At 44.6% G+C, this 16166-nt stretch overlaps 1 protein-coding gene across 1 annotated transcript; it reads left to right on the top strand.

Annotated features, from left to right (window-relative positions):
* The first annotated feature begins 2154 nt into the window (after positions 1–2154).
* snrpe (small nuclear ribonucleoprotein polypeptide E) lies at positions 2155–11152 on the top strand. The gene is made up of 5 exons (XM_078242058.1): positions 2155–2303; positions 4771–4797; positions 5084–5146; positions 6465–6543; positions 10938–11152. The coding sequence occupies exons 1-5, from the start codon at positions 2250–2252 to the stop codon at positions 10991–10993; spliced, it is 279 nt and encodes a 92-aa protein (XP_078098184.1). The 5' UTR covers positions 2155–2249; the 3' UTR covers positions 10994–11152.
* Positions 11153–16166: the final 5014 nt, after the last annotated feature.

Below are 16166 nucleotides of genomic sequence, written 5' to 3'. Positions count from 1 at the left end.
GTTCAACTTGTGTAGTTTATGACTACCCTCTTGCATTCTTGGGAAATCGGATCAAGTGACAAATCGGATCAAGTCACTTTTTCCTAACTGTACTTGAAAATCACAATGTCACACTAAACTATCGTACCTGAGGAGAAACATAACTACACATTTGAGTTTTTACCCAATTTTAAACCTCTTCCCTATTTCCTCATTAAAACGAGAAGACTATATGACTGCTGAGCCTGCTGTGCCATTGTGAAGTCCAGACTTGAGCTATCCCAATGTCATTTTCCTGAATGCCCTTGACATCAAGGCAGCATTTGATCAAGTGTGGCATTAAGGAGCTCTAACAAAATGGAAGGCAATGGGAATCGGGATGGGGGATGTCTCCAGTGCTTGGAGCCACACCTAACAGAAAGGAAGATGATTGTGGTTGTTGCTGGTGAATACTCTTAGTCCAGGGCCATTACTGCAGGAGTTCCTCAGGGTAGTATCCCAAGCCAACCATCTTCAGCTGTTTCTTCAATGACCTTTCCTCCATCATAAGGTCAGAGGTAGGCATGTATGATCATCCATGAACAATTTTCAACACTATTTGGCAATCCTTAGATACCGAACTAGTCCATGTCCATATGCAGCAAGACCTGGGCTGAAAAGTGACAAGTAACATCGGTGTCACAAGTGCCAGGCAATGACCATCTCCAACAAGAAAATATCTAACCATATGCCCTTGACATTCAATGGCTTTCCGATTGCTGAATTCCACACTTTTAACATCCTGGTGTTAATCTAAACAAGCCATATAAATACAGTAGTTGCAAAAGAAGGTGAGATGCTGAGAATTCTCCACTCCTGACTCCCGAAAGCCTTTCCACCACAAGGCAGGAGTGTAATGGAATACCCTCCACTTGACTGGATGAGTACAGCTCCAACAGCACTTGAGACACCGTTCAGGACAAAGCAGCCTGCTTTATTGACAACATCCACCATCAAAACACTGACAGCAGTGTGGACCATTTATAAGATGCACTGCAGCAACTCACCAAGCCTCCTTAGATACAACCTTCCAACCCTGTAACTTCTATCACCTTGATGAACAAGGGCAGCAGATGTATGGAAACACCATCTGGCTATGAGTTCCCTTCCAAGTCTTGTACAATCCTAACTTGGAACCATATCACCATTTCTTCACTGTTGCTGGGTCAAGATCCTGGAGCTCCCTACAGCGCATGGACAGCAGTTAAATAAGACAGCACACCAACACCACCTCAAGGGGGCCCGGGGTTTGATTCCTGGCTTAGGTCACTGTGCGGAGTCTGTATGTTCTCCTCACTTCTGTGTGGGTTTCCTCTGGGTGCTCCTGTTTCCTCCCACGGTGTGAAAGATGTGCTAGTCAGGTGCATGGGCCGTGCTGAATTCTCCCTCTGTGCCCAAATTGGTGCTGGAGTGTGGCGACGAGGGGATTTTCACACTAACTTCATTGCAGTGTTAATGTAAGCCTTACTTGTGACACGAATAAATAAACTTAAAACTTGGGGATGGACATTGAATGCTGCCCTGGCCATTAAAAAAAAACTCATTACCCAATTGGATGATGCCTTACTATCAGTAAACACAGTAAGAGTTTTAACAACACCAGGTTAAAATCCAACAGCTTTATTTGGTAGCAAATGCCATTAGCTTTCGGAGCGCTGCTCCTTCATCAGATGGAGTGGATATCTCTCCATCCACTCAGATATCCACTCCATCTGATGAAGGAGCAGCGCTCCGAAAGCTAATGGCATTTGCTACCAAATAAACCTGTTGGACTTTAACCTGGTGTTGTTAAAGCTCTTACTGTGTTTACCCCAGTCCAACGCCGGCATCTCCACATCATTACTGTTAGTAAAACAGCCTTTTTCCCATTTGCATTACTGGGCGAGGAGAAATGTTCAAAGTCACCAAAACACACTATTTTTTTAATGTTTCTCCAGGATTGCAGCTAGCAGTGTCTGAAAGATTGAGCTCCAATTCCTGGGCGGGTTGGCAACTCCAGATCAATGGAACCACCTGGAGAGTGCCTCCCTCTCAGGCCCCGCCCCCACCTGGAGGGTGCCTCCCTCAGGCCCCGCCCCCACCTGGTTGGCATGGCAGCGGGCGCGCGGGGGGAGTCAGAGGTCGCGGGGCCCCGCCTCCCCGCTCCCAGGGTCCCTCGCGCGGGCGGCGGGAGGAAGCCAGCGCCGCCGCCGCCATTTTGTTTCCTCGTTGCCTTCCCGGAGCCCGGCGACATGGCGTACCGCGGGCAGGCTCAGAAAGTGCAGAAAGTGATGGTGCAGCCCATCGTATCCTTCAGCCGGCGGCGGGGCGGGGGAGATGGGGACGGAGACTGAGGGAGGCGGACGGCGAGGTTGGATTGTAGCTGGGCCTCTGAAGCCCGGGTCTCGGGGAGTCCGGGCCTTCGGGCCCTGTTTTTAGCCGGAGCCGCGCTCTCTGCCCCTGTCTATTCGGTTGGGATTTGCCACGTGCAACCCAATAGCTGAGTGGATATAAAATTAATTTAATACTGAAACCTGTGCAGGCCTCTCCTCACTCCCACACTAAACAGAGTCACAGAGCAATACAGCACGGGAACAGGCCCTTCAGCCCAACAGGTCCATGCTGCCCTCCCAGCTAGTCCCAATTGACCACGTTTGGCCCATATCCCTCTTATCCTTTCCCATTCATGTAGTTATTCAAATGCTTTTTAAATGTTGTTGTTGTACCTGCATCAACCACTTTCTCTGGTAGCTTATTCCATATACGCATCACCCTCTGCGTGAAGAAGTTGTCCTTCAGCTCCCTTTTAAATCTTTCCCCTCTCATCTTAAACCTATGCCCTCTAGTTTTCAATTCCTCTTCCCTGGGAAAAGACTATGTGCGTTCATCCATGTGTGTTAACCAGCTGCTTGATGGAGTGAGCCTTGCCCCTCACACCAACTCCATCATCATTCAGCTCGAAGCCGGGGCCTTAAACATTCTTTTGTTTAAAAAGAGCCTCTCCATTTTCCACTTAAAGCTGAGAAGCGGATTGATGTCGAAACGTTAAATAACTTGGTTTGCAGCGTGGGAAATGTATAAAATCAGCATGGATAGGATGAACGCACATAGTCTTTTCCCAGGGAAGAGGAATTGAAAACTGGGGGCAAGTTTAAGATGAGATGGGGAAAGATTTGAAAGAGACCTGAGGGGCAACTTCTTCATGCAGAGGGTGATGCGTATATGGAATAAGCAGCCAGAGAAAGTGGTTGATGCAGGTACAACAACAGCATTTAAAAAGCATTTGAATAACTACATGGATGGGAAAGGATTAGAGGGATATGGGCCAAACGTGGTCAATTGGGACTAGCTGGGAGGGCAGCATGGTCGGCATGGACTGATTGGGCTGAAGGGCCTGTTTCCGTGCTGTATTGCTCTGTGACTACGTTTCGTGTTCGGTGAGGAGAGGCCTGGACAGGTTTCAGTATTAAATTAATTTTATATCCACTCAGCTATTGGGTTGCACGTGGCAAGACCCAACCGAGTCCAGTTTGCACTTAAATAGCGCACGGTGGCACAGTGGTCAGCACTGCCGGCACTCGGGACCCGAGTTCAATTCTGGCCTTGGGTGACGGTCTGCTTGGAGTTTGCACATTCTCTCTGTGTCTGCGTGGGTTTCCTCCAGGTACTCCAGTTTCCTCCCACAGTCCAAAGATGTGCGGGTTAGGTGGACTCGATGGGCTGAATGGCCTCCTGCGCTGTAGGGATTCTATGACATTGCTTGACTGGGAGCCAAAGTTGATGGATGAATAAAGTGCATAGGCTTTTGGTGAAGATGTTGGACTGAAATGGACACGGTGAGAGGTCACACGACACCAGGTTATAGTCCAACTGGTTTATTTGAAATCACAAGCTTTTGGAGCGTTGCTCTTTCATCAAGAGAAGTGGTGCTTTTGGTGAAATTAGGTTAAATGCCATGGAGTGAATGAAACAGGGAATGCAGATTTAAGTAATTGCATCGTTTCAAAGTCAGCAATATTAGCATTATAAGTTCCTAGATCCATGTTTATACAGGCAACTTCCCATGTAAGAGTGTTTTAGTCATATCCTTCAATCCTCAAAATGAAGGCATCAGAAGAGATAGGACAGTGCAGTGTTGATATCTTTACTTAGGAAGTTTCTATGTTGGTGACACATTTACTTGGGCCGTTTCTGTGATAAATGTGGGCTTGGACTAGGGCATACCGAATTCGGACATACAGAATCAAAAGCTGTCAGCCAGATTAGGTTCCGACAATAATTGTTTTAGTTATTGGGGCAGAATCTCACCCAGATGGTGGAGTGGCTGTCCAATACAAATCAGGAACAACCTTGCTTTGCTGACTTTGACCAGAGCCAGGCATAGACATGACTGTTGAATTTAATTCAGCTGGGTAAGGAGAGGAAAGTGGTCTGAGTTACTCTTCCTGATCCCCAGCAATGCCTTCTGGAAATGTGTGTCTGTGGATGTTGGGTTAGGATAGCATTGAGTTTGTGATGGTCTTTGTAGCTGAATAGGTTCCCACCACTCACTCGATGTATGTGAATAAATCCATCTGGGGAAGTTTATAGGCAAGTTGGGTCACATGCTGTGTTTGTGAGCAATTTGAGGTAGCACTAATATAATTGCATTCGGGTGGTGAGCATGCCATGGACTGGTTGTAGAGAATGTGTTAGGTATATCCAGATTTTGCTGCAGAGAGGCTTACTGTATAACTTGAATGTGTCTGCATTCCTTAACTGGAAATGCAACAGAATCTTATTTTCAGATACCTTCAAAATGTAAGTACATGTCATTTTATTTTCATCTTTTCCATAATTAAGCCTTGCGTAGTGATATTTAATCGTTGCCCTGATAAATAAATGCAGCTCATTAATGACTTTGCTACACTAGTTCTAGAGTCATGAGTTCAAACTCCATTCCAGAGACTTGAGCACAAAATCTAGACTTCAGTTCATTTCTGAGGGGGCACTGCATTGTTTAGGGGTGCTGTTTTATTCAAGCAGGAATTCAAATATCTTTAAATAATTTATTCCTAGCTTAAAATACCTTTTTTCTTTACTCTAGCGATCCAGGATCCAAGTGTGGTTATATGAACAAGTCAACATGAGGATAGAAGGCTGTATAATTGTAAGTACGAAATTTAAGCTGGAGTCCCAATGTGCTGCTAACTGGGATAGTGGAAAGCCAAACAGGTTCTTTTGGCTAGTAATTGGCCAGAAAGTCTGGAATTGCACTAAGTGAATCTAATCACCAATGACATAGAAAATAGAAGCAGGAGTAGGCCACTGTTGATTCTAAATATGATTCCATTAATTTTTCTGATGTACCCTTTTTTCCATTGGGGCAGGTACAAAACTGAGTGATAGTGGTTTAATTTAATTGTTCATTGTCACCAATACCTAACCCTTGTTCACTGTCACCAATACCCCCCCCCCCCCCTCCATTTATTTTCAATGTGCAGGGTTGTGCTCTTGTATCTTTTATAATCAACGACTTGGGTAGTGCCTTAAATTGGCATCATCCTTATGAGATGTTCAACTGTTGTGTTGTCTGGCAGTTGCAGTGGATATTAGATACTATGGCGCTACTTGAGGATCAGTGGTCTGGTGCCCTGGTAAATATTCTCTCTCAATCAATTGCAAAATGTTTTGTATAGTTTAGGCAAGTTACTGGTTTTCAGTTGGAGTTGAGGTTTGATCTCAAACACTAGTAAGAAGATTAGCTTACTGAGGGCAGCATTTATAGAGTCATAGAGGTTTACAGCATGGAAACGGGCTCTTTGGCCCAACTTGTCCATGCCGCCCTTTTTTTAAAACCCCTACGCTAGTCCCATTTGGCCCATATCCCTCTATACCCATCTTACCCATGTAACTGTCTAAATTCTTTTTAAAAGACAAAATTTTACCTGCCTCTACTACTACCTCTGGCAGCTTGTTCCAGACACTCACCACCCTCTCTGTGTGAAAAAATTGCACCTCTGGATCCTTTTGTATTTCTCCCCTCTCACCTTAAACCTATGCCCTCTAGTTTTTGACTCCCCTACCTTTGGGAAAAGATATTGATGATCCAGCTGATCTATGCCCTTCATTTATTTTATATTTGACTTAATTACTGCCACGATACCTGATTATTTACCTCATTGGGGTGCAAAAGGAGATGACATAAAGAATAAAAGACATATCGAGCGCAATTGGTAAGAATCTGTTCCAACATATTTTCTGAAGCTCTCTGTTGAGCCTGTACTCTAGCTATAGAAGTCTCTGTTTCAAATAAAGCCCATTACTTGTAGTTTGTTGCACAATTCTGGCGCAGGGCTGGTACTATTTTAGCCCAAGGTTACTGTGAATTTTGATCCTGGTTTGCGATTTCTCCTCTACCCTACGTTTGGCAAGTGACAGGCCCAGCTGTTGTGGAAAGTAATTAAGTTGTTTTTTTTTAACCTTAGGGCTTTGATGAATACATGAACCTTGTTTTGGATGATGCAGAGGAAATTCACATGAAATCAAAATCAAGAAAGCCATTGGGTAAGTTTTTCTTTCTTTATCCTATCATGGGATGTGGGCATCAGTGGCAAGGCCAGCACTTGTTGTGTCCATCCCCATTTGCCCTTTAAGTGAGTGGCTTGCTAGGCCACCTCCAATGGTAGCTAAGAGTCAGCCACGTTGCTGTGGGCCTGGAGTCACGTGTAGGCCAAACCAGATAAGGATGGCAGATTTCGTTCCCTAAGGGGCTTTAATGAACTACATAGGTAACAATTGATAGTTATGATCGCCATCGCTGAGACCAGCTTTGTATTTTGGAATTATTAATTGAATGTTAATTCCACAAGCTGCCATGTCCTGATATGAATCTATGTCCCCACAGCATTAACCTGGACCAGTGACATAACATGGTTATTATGGCCCTGGTCTTCCAGTGGTGTATCTTTATTAATGAACAGCTGGAACAAATTGTGTGTAGCGCCTGTCCTCATTTGCAATTTGCCAAATGTGTCCTCCTTCAGACACACTCTTTCCTCTGATTTCTCCACCAAAATTCTCATTAGTGCTTTGAGATTTCATCCTTCTGAAAAAGGAATAAATTAAGGTGGACTTGCGTTGGATTGCAGCTAGGTGGCCATGTCAAACTGCTGCGATGGAGTAAGTATCTGAAATAACCTCAATCGATCTGCATAACATGGTGGTAAATGCGCCAAGTGGAAAACATTTGAGTTAACTGACCACAGCCAGTGTCGTTACAGTTGGTTTCAACTCCTGAAGACTGGCACAAAAGAAAGTCAGCAAGACTCGCTGCTCCTGATTGCTAACTTAGGACAGGAATTCAAGATGTTAGAGATTTGGGTCTGATTGTGTTGCACACCCAATGATAAATAGTTTGCTGACACTCTACTCACTTACTAGATATTAAAGTGGCAGCCTTCCATCTTATAATACAATGGTTTGCGCTATGGTGGTAAACTCTTGTGTTAAAACCATCCTACTCTGGCATGGCAGTCTCTGCCACAAGTACTGAAGAGGAAGAGAGTGGGCAGAGAAGGTGCACTGAAAATCTACCCTGAATGTGAGTTATGTAGAAAAATTGGAACAAAAGAGGCAGAAAATACTCCATCCTGGTGTAATTCATCTGGAAGGTTTGGTGTCTCTTTTTTGAATTATTGAAATTTGGTTGTGTTGTGCTGCTAAAATGTTAATTTGACTTGTCATTCAACTAGATTATGTAGTGATATCAGAATGACTGATATCAAAAGTACTTCAAAGTAATAACTACCGAGTGGTACACAGTGTACCTGTACAGCAGGTACAGTTTCACTGATACTTGTTGAAGTATGCATTCGGCTACTTTTGATATTTAAAGCTTATTGAATCATTGCCTTGACCAGGTGGCTAAATGATTTGATTTATTATCACATGTATTAGTATATAGTGAAAAGTATTGTTTCTTGCATACTATATAGACAAAGCATACCGTTCGTAGAGAAGGAAAGGAGAGAGAGCAGAATGGAATGTTACAGCCATACCTAGGGTGTAGAGAAAAATCGGGGTAGGCCCATTCAAAGGTCTGATGGCAGCAGGGAAGAAGCTGATCTTGAATCGGTTGGTACATGTCCTCAGACTTTTTCCTGACGGAAGAAGGTGGAAGAGAGTATGCACGTGGTGTGTGGGGTCCTTCATTATGCTGGCTGCTTTTCCAAGGCAGTGGGAAGTGTGGACAGAGTCACTGGATCAGAGGCTGATGGACTGGGCTGCATTCACGACCCTTTGTAGTTTTTTGCGGTCTTGGACAAAGTAGGAACCATGCCAAGCTGTGACACGACCAGAAATAATGCTTTCTATGGTGCATCTGTAAAAGTTGGTGAGAGTCGTAGCGGACATGCCAAATTTCCTTACTCTTCTGAGAAAGTAGAGGTGTTGGCGGGCTTTCTTAACAATAGCGTCGGCATGGAGGGACCAGGACAGGTTGGTGATCTGCACACCTCGAAACCTGAAGCTCTCGACCATTTCCACTTGGTCCTCATTCATGCAGACATGTAGGGGCATGTCGTCCACTACTCTCCTGAAGTCGATGGCTATGTCCTTCATTTTGTTGACATTGAGGGAGAGATTATTGTCGTTGCACCAGTTCACCAAATTCTCTCTTTCCTGTACTCAGAAAGCATCATTGTTTGAGATCTGACCTATTACGGTGGTGTCATCAGCAAACGTGAAAATCAAGTTGGAGGAGAATTTGGCCACACAGTCAAAAGTGTATAAGGAGTATAGTAGGGGGCTGAGGACACAGCCTTGTGGGGCACCGGTGTTGAGGATGCTCGTGGAGGGGGTGTTGCCTATACTTACTGATTGAGGTCTGTATGTTAGGAAATTTAGAATCCAGTTGCAGAGGGAGGAGCCAAGCTCCAGGCCATGGAGTTTGGAGATGAGTTTTGTCGGAATCATGGTGTTGAAGGCTGAGCTGTGGTCGATTAAATAAGAGTCTGACATAGGTGACTTTGTTGTGTAGGAGTTCCAGGGTTGAGTGCAGGGCCATGGAGATGGCATCTGCTGTGGACCTGTTGCAGCGGTAGGCGAACTGTAGTGGATCCAGGCAATCTGTGAGGCCAGAATTGATTTGTGCCATGACTAACCCGAGGGGCCTGAGACTTCAAAAGCTAGTGCTGCCAAATAAACCTGTTGGACTTTAACCTGGTGTTGTGAGACTTCTTACATTAACACAGCAATGTGTTACTACTGTGAAAATCCCCTAGTTGCCACACCTAGTTGGGTACACTGAGGGAGAATTTAGCATGGCCAATGCACCCAACCAGCACATCTTTATGGCACCTGTGGGTTAACATCTCATCTGAAAGAATGCCCAGTCCTTGAAAAGTAGATTTTGTCTGAATTTTAAGAGGAGAATTTGAATCCCCAACCTTCTGCCTTGGGTGTAGCAGCTGCTGCTATCTAACCCAAGTTGACTTGGGCTACATTTACCAGCTTTGCTTCCGAAGTTGTTCCGAGTTAGTGGATCTGGAGGCAGGCGTCCAACGTCGGCACCTTGGCAATGTTTGGTTACTCTGAAAAGAGTAGTTAGAAAGAGAGTGTTTCTATTGGCGTATGGGTCAAGAACTAGAGGACACAGATTTAAAGTGATTGGCAAAGAAACCTAAGGTAACGAGTCATAGAGGTTTACAGCATGGAAACAGGCCCTTCGGCCCAACTTGTCCATGCCGCCCCTTTTTTAAACCCTAAGCTCGACCCAATTGCCAAGTTTGGCCCATATCCCTCTATACCCATCTTACCCATGTAACTGTCTAAACGCTTTTTAAAAAACAAAATTGTACCCGCCTCTACTACTGCCTCTGCCAACTTGTTCCAGACACGCACCACCCTCTGTGTGAAAAAATTGCTCCTCTGGACACTTTTGTATCCCACCTTAAACCAATGCCCTCTAGTTTTAGACTCCCCTACCTTTGGGAAAAGATATTGACTATCTAGCTGATCTATGCCCTTTATTAATTTATAGACCTCTATAAGATCACCTCTAAACCTCCCATGCTCCAGAGAAAAAAAGTCCCAGTCTATCCAGCCTCTCCTTATAACTCAAACAATCAAGTCCCGATAGCATCCTGGTAAATCTTCTCTGCACTCTTTCTAGTTTAATAATATCCTTTCTATAATAGGGTGACCAGAACTGTACACAGTATTCCAAGTGTGGCCTTACCAATCTTTTCTACAACTTCAACAAGACGTCCCAACTCCTGTATTCAATGTTCTGACCAATTAAATCAAACATGCCGAATGCCTTCTTCACCACTCTGTCCACCTGTGATTCCACTTTCAAGGAGCTATGAACATGTACCCCTAGATCTCTTTGTTCTATAACTCTCCCCAACGCCCTACCATTAACTGAGTAAGTCCTGCCCTGGTTCGACCTACCAAAATGCATCACCTCGCATTTATTTAAATTAAATTCTATCTGCCATTCGTCAGCCCACGGCCCAATTGATCAAGATCCCATTGCAATCCTAGATAACCTTCACTGTCCACTATGCCACCAATCTTGGTGTCATCTGCAAACTTACTAACCATGCCCCCTATATTCTCATCCAAATCATTAATATAAATGACAAATAACAGTGGACCCGGCACCAATCCCTGAGGCACACCTGAGGAACAGTTTTACACCGCCTGTGCTTATGATCAGGTGTCTACTGCCTGAAAGGATGGTAAAGACAGATTCAGTCGCAGCTTTTAAAAATAAATGGGATAAGCAGCTGAAGGGAAATATAGACGTGAGGGGAAAGAGTAAGACAAGCTAAGTTGCTCTTGCAAAGAGCTAGCACAGGCTCGACAGGCCAAATGGCAGCCTCCTGTGTTGAAGTGGAAGCAGTCATTTATTTTAACCGAAGGCTGTTTCTATTAAGTTTTTTTTTCTCTTTCAGGCCGTGTTATGCTGAAAGGAGACAACATTACCTTACTACAGAGCGTCCACAGTTAAGAATGGATTCACTGGAACTTCTTTGTCTATACACTATAACAAATCGCTCATCGTTATCGTGAGAGGATTTTGAGTACTCGCTGTCGAAGAACAGATTAAGTTGTGTTTTTGTACCTAGCTGCAGTAATGATTTTCTGAAATAAAAATCTTATAACCCAACAGTTCTCCATTTTATTCACAATTGAACATAAACTTGAAGCAATCACATTTACTTCAGTTTTGTTATGGTAATGGAAGCCGGGGGTCATTGAATCTTTTTATTGTTGGGTAAGGGAATCACAAGTTACCGAGGGGAGATGGGAATGTGAAACTCAACAGGAACAAATCAGCCGTGATCTTATTAAATAGCGGCGTAGCCTCAAGGGGCTGAGAGACCTTTGCTCCTATTTCGTACGTTACTATAGTTTCCAATTACCACCAGCACAAACGAGATAAGATGCTTTTTGGAACCAAGAAAAATAATTTAAGATGGTAGTCTGGATTTCACTGTCTTGAGTGTATAATCAAGTTTTTCTTTTGTCTGACATCCAAACATTGGAAATAAATAGACCACTTAGATGATCTTGACCGGAACAGCAGTTAGACAGCTATCACTATTCTCTTGGGACTAAACCAAGAGTCAGCCAATGTCTTTGGGGCTAGTGAAGAAAATGGGAAGGATGAAGGTTTTGATAGTACGGTTGGAATTGTTAGCATTTGAGAGTTTGCCGGGGAGAAAAGCTTTTTAGCACAGAATCCCTACTGTTCAGAGGGAGACCATTGGGCCCATCGAGTGCACCGATTCTCCAACAGAGCATCCTACCCATGCCTATCCTACCCATTTACTCCACATTCCCCCTAACCTACACACTTTGGGACACTAAGGGGCAATTTACAATGGCTAATTCACCTAATCTGTGGTGTGCCAATTATAACTTGTGGTCCAATACCTTAAATTTATGTTTCCAGTAGTAAATTATGTTTTTTTGTAAGTGTTTCAGCATCTCATTTGATCTGAAATTCATAATCATACACAGTTTATTTATTAGTCTTACTAGTAGACCTACATTAATACTGCAATGAAGTTACTGTGAAAATCCCCTAGCCGCCACACTGGCATCTGTTTGGGTACAATCTACCCTGGCCAATGCACCTAACCAGCATGTTTCAAACTGGGAAGAAACTGGAGCACCTGGAGGAAACACGTGCAGACACAGGGAGAACATGCAGACTATACAGACAGTGACCCAAGCTGGGAATCAAACCCAGGTCCTTGGTGCTGTGAGGTAGCAGTGTTAGCCAATGTGCTTCCTAAAATGGCACAGTGGGGGGTGGTATGGTACGAGGAGATTGAATACCTGCTGTGCTTTCCTGGTCCACCCCAAGAGGAAATAAATATTGCACTGTTGCATTCAGACCAAAATAAATTTAGTAAGAAAATAGCTGTACAATTCTCAAGCTGTAGATTCTTTATATTGCAGTAGAATTAAATGTGTGATTAACCAGTTGCATAGCAAAAAATATTTTTGGGTACCTTGCATAGGTTAGGCAGTGTCCTAAGTAATGCAGAGCTGGTTCCTATTTTCCTGTCATTCATGACATGGTAAGAAGTCTCACAACACCAGGTTAAAGTCCAACAGGTTTATTTGGAGCACAAGCTTTCGGAGTCTCGTTCCTTCTTCAGGTGACTCACCTAAAGAAGGAGTGACACTCCGAAAGCTTGTGCTACCAAATAAACCTGTTGGACTTTAACCTGGTGTTGTGAGACATCTTACTGTGCTTACCCCAGTCCAACACCGGCATCTCCACTTCACAACATAAACGTTAAGCACACAGGTAGCTGTCGAGGAGCAGAACTGTCATCAGCATACAGCGAGTACGACGAAGGTTTACCAGGCTGATTCCTGGGATGGCAGGTCTGTCATATGAGGAGAGACTAAGTCGGTTACGATTATATTCACTGGAGTTTTGAAGAGTGAGAGGATATCTCCTAGAAACTTAAAATTCTAACAGGGTTAGACAGGGTAGATTCAGAAAGAATGTTCCCAATTGTGGGGGAGTCCAGAACCGGGGGTCATAGTTTGAGGATAAGGAGTAAATCTTTTAGAACTGAGGTGAGAAGAGATTTCTTCACCCAGAGGGTGGTGAATGTGTGGAATTCACTACTACCGAATGTAGTTGAGGCCAAAACGTGTGATTTCAAGAAGAAATTAGATATAGCTCTTGGGGCTAAAGGGATCAAGGGATATGGGGGGAAGGGGGGGGATCAGCCATGATCAAGATGAATGGCGGAGCAGGCTCAAAGGGCCGAATGGCCTACTCCTGCTTCTAGTTTCTATGTTTCTACATGTGAAACATGACCCAATATTTATTGATGACTTCACTGAACAGTAACATAGATAAAAAGTTGTCCTTGTTAATGGCTACATTTGGGACATTGGAATAATTGAGTTTGATTACATAGCAGGAAATGGGTGAACAATCCCACCCAGGCCCTTCCCCCAAAACCCCGTGTATTTACCCTGCTGGTCCCCCCTAATATTAAGGGGCAATTTATCATGGCCAATCATAGAATCATAGAAACCCTACAGTGGAGAAAGAGGCCATTTGGCCCATCGAGTCTGCACCGACCACAATCCCACCCAGACCTTACCCCCATATCCCTACATATTTACCCACTAATCCCTCTAACCTACGCATCTCAGGACTGTAAGGGGCAATCTTTAGCATAGCCAATCAACCTAACCCGCACACCTTTGGACTGTGGGAGGAAACCGGAGCACCTGGAGGAAACCCACGCAGACACGAGGAGAATGTGCAAACTCTACACAGACAGTGAACCAAGCCGGGAATCGAACCCAGGTCCCTGGAGCTGTGAAGCAGCAGGGCTAACCACTGTGCTACCGTGCCGCCCCACCTAATCTGCACAGTCTTTGGACTGTGGGCAGAAACCGGAGCACCTGGAGGAAACCCACGGGAGAACGTGCAAACTCCACACAGAGTGACCCAAGGCTGGAATCGAACCCGGGTCCCTGGCGCTGTGGGACAACAGTGCTGTGCCACCCAGATAATACTTTGATGTAATTGATCATAAGACAAGAACACAGTGTAATGTAATTGACCATGGCAGATAAATCAAGGGATAATTATCAGCAATAACCACTGTGTTTCAATAGAATTCATTAAGTGAAACTCAAATATTCGGGTATGACGAATTCAAGTAATGTGGTTTTGTGCCAGTTGAGATGCAGTTTGTAGTTGCAGTTTTTTATCACTGGGGGGCAGCAGTGTCCTTTCTAAATGCCAAGCATACTTTACATCCAGTGCAGAATAAACTATGCTTCTACAATGCTCGTACCCCTGATGGAGAGAGTTACCTATGGTTCTTCCTGGACTACGGCTAATTACCTATTTCCTAGCCAGTTATTATTTAGCATGTACGTAGTCACAGAGCCAAACAATAGCTTTGTCAGTAGCTGGATTCAGTTCCTTAAGCCTGCATTCAAGTATAATCAGCAAACATTCCTCAACAAAGTCAGTCATTGTTTGAGGCTACAACTGTAGCCTGGATGGTCTGGGTAACCACACTGATTTTGAGTGCTGCACAGGGGCTGTGGTCAGTCCAGAATTGGTCTAAAAGGGTCCACTGTGCCTGTCAGAGGTGCGGCGCAGTGGTTAGCACTGCTGCCTCACAGCGCCTGGGACCCAGGTTCGATTCCTGGCTTGGGTCACTGTGTGCGGAGTCTGCACGTTCTCCCAGTGTCTGCGTGGGTTTCCTCCCATGGTCCGAAAGACTGGTTTAGGCGCATTGGTCATGCTAAATTCTCCCTCAGCGTACCCGGACAGGTGCCAGAGTGTGGCGACTAGGAGATTTTCACAGCAATGTTATTGTAAGCCTACTTGTGACACTAATAAATAAACTTAAACTTAATGGAGGAGCCATAGGGTCTACAATGAGAGGGTGGTTTATGGTGGATGCGTTCCCCTGTTATTCCTCAGCATGGAGTGAGGGAAGGAGCGTACCGCTGGTGGCTTGTGGAGATCCTTGGATGAGGGCAGCTTTGATTGAAATAGACCAGAATCTTGCCTGTTCCCCTCCTGATGGCGGGGGGTTAGGGGGGGAATTGTTGCTCAGGACTGGCTCCAGGGAAGGTGAAATAAAATGCTGGATAAACTCAATAGACGGCATCTGTGGAGAGAAGCAGTGTTAACATTTCAGATCTAAACGATCCTTCTGCTGATCTCTTGGGGGAGTGGGCTGAAAGGTACCTATGATAATGCACATTGTTGATAAAAGCAAAATACTGCAGATGCTGGAATCTGAAACAAAAACAGAAAAATGCTGGAAAATCTCAGCAGGTCCGACAGCATCAGTGGAGAGAGAATAGAGCCAACGTTTCGAGTCTAGATAAAAGCAAATTATTGCAGATGCTGGAATCTGAAACCAAAAGAGAAAATGCTGGAAAATCTCAGCAGGTCTGGCAGCATCTGTAAGGAGAGAAAAGAGCTGATGTTTCAAGTCCAAATGACCCTTTTTCAAAGCTTTGGCAAAGGGTCATCTGGATTCGAAACTTTTCCCTCCTTACAGACCTGCTGAGATTTTCCAGCATTTTCTCTTTTGGTTTTGAGTCTAGATGACCCTTCGTCAGAGCACATTGTTGAGTTGCACATCAATAAATTTGATTTGGACAGATTGATATCCTCCTGGGATGCAGTGTTCTCCTGTTGAGTATGTGGTCACAAGAGCAGAGGTCCTTACAGTTTCAACTTGCGATCCCCTGAGGTACCGGCCAATTTGCTGAGGAGGTTATTCAGAGATTTAATTTTTGTTGCAGTCTGGGCTTAACGTTATGAGAGTGAGGGTGACACCTCGGTAAACACACAGGGGATCACGCTTCAGTCTCGGGCCGTCCAGGATGATGTTCAGATCCTTCCGAGCACTGGTATTCCAATATTGTGAAGGTGGAGACTGTTTTATTGCTGCTTGGTTTTAGGCACCATCCACAACTTTTTGGCGCCCCAGTATTGCATTGGGGGGCATACCCCAATGATACGCTGGGGAATCCTAGGAAGTTCCCACGTTAGGGTTTACCCAGCAATTGTCCAGAAGGACTAACTTTCTGTGGACAATTGCGCTGGGAACCATCCGGCAGAAGTGATTTAAATCACTAACTTCAGATGGTTCTGCCACTTT

Source organism: Mustelus asterias, chromosome 25, assembly GCF_964213995.1.
Source record: "Mustelus asterias chromosome 25, sMusAst1.hap1.1, whole genome shotgun sequence".
NCBI lineage: Eukaryota > Metazoa > Chordata > Chondrichthyes > Carcharhiniformes > Triakidae > Mustelus > Mustelus asterias.
This window is presented reverse-complemented; position numbering and strand designations above follow the sequence as displayed.

Coding starts and splice junctions, on each gene's coding strand:
- snrpe (XM_078242058.1), top strand. CDS start 2,250: ATGGCGTACCGCGGGCAGGCTCAGAAAGTGCAGAAAGTGATGGTGCAG. Junction 2,304..4,770: donor AAGTGATGGTGCAGCCCATC/GTATCCTTCAGC, acceptor GAAATGCAACAG/AATCTTATTTTCAGATACCT. Junction 6,544..10,937: donor AAAATCAAGAAAGCCATTGG/GTAAGTTTTTCT, acceptor TTTCTCTTTCAG/GCCGTGTTATGCTGAAAGGA.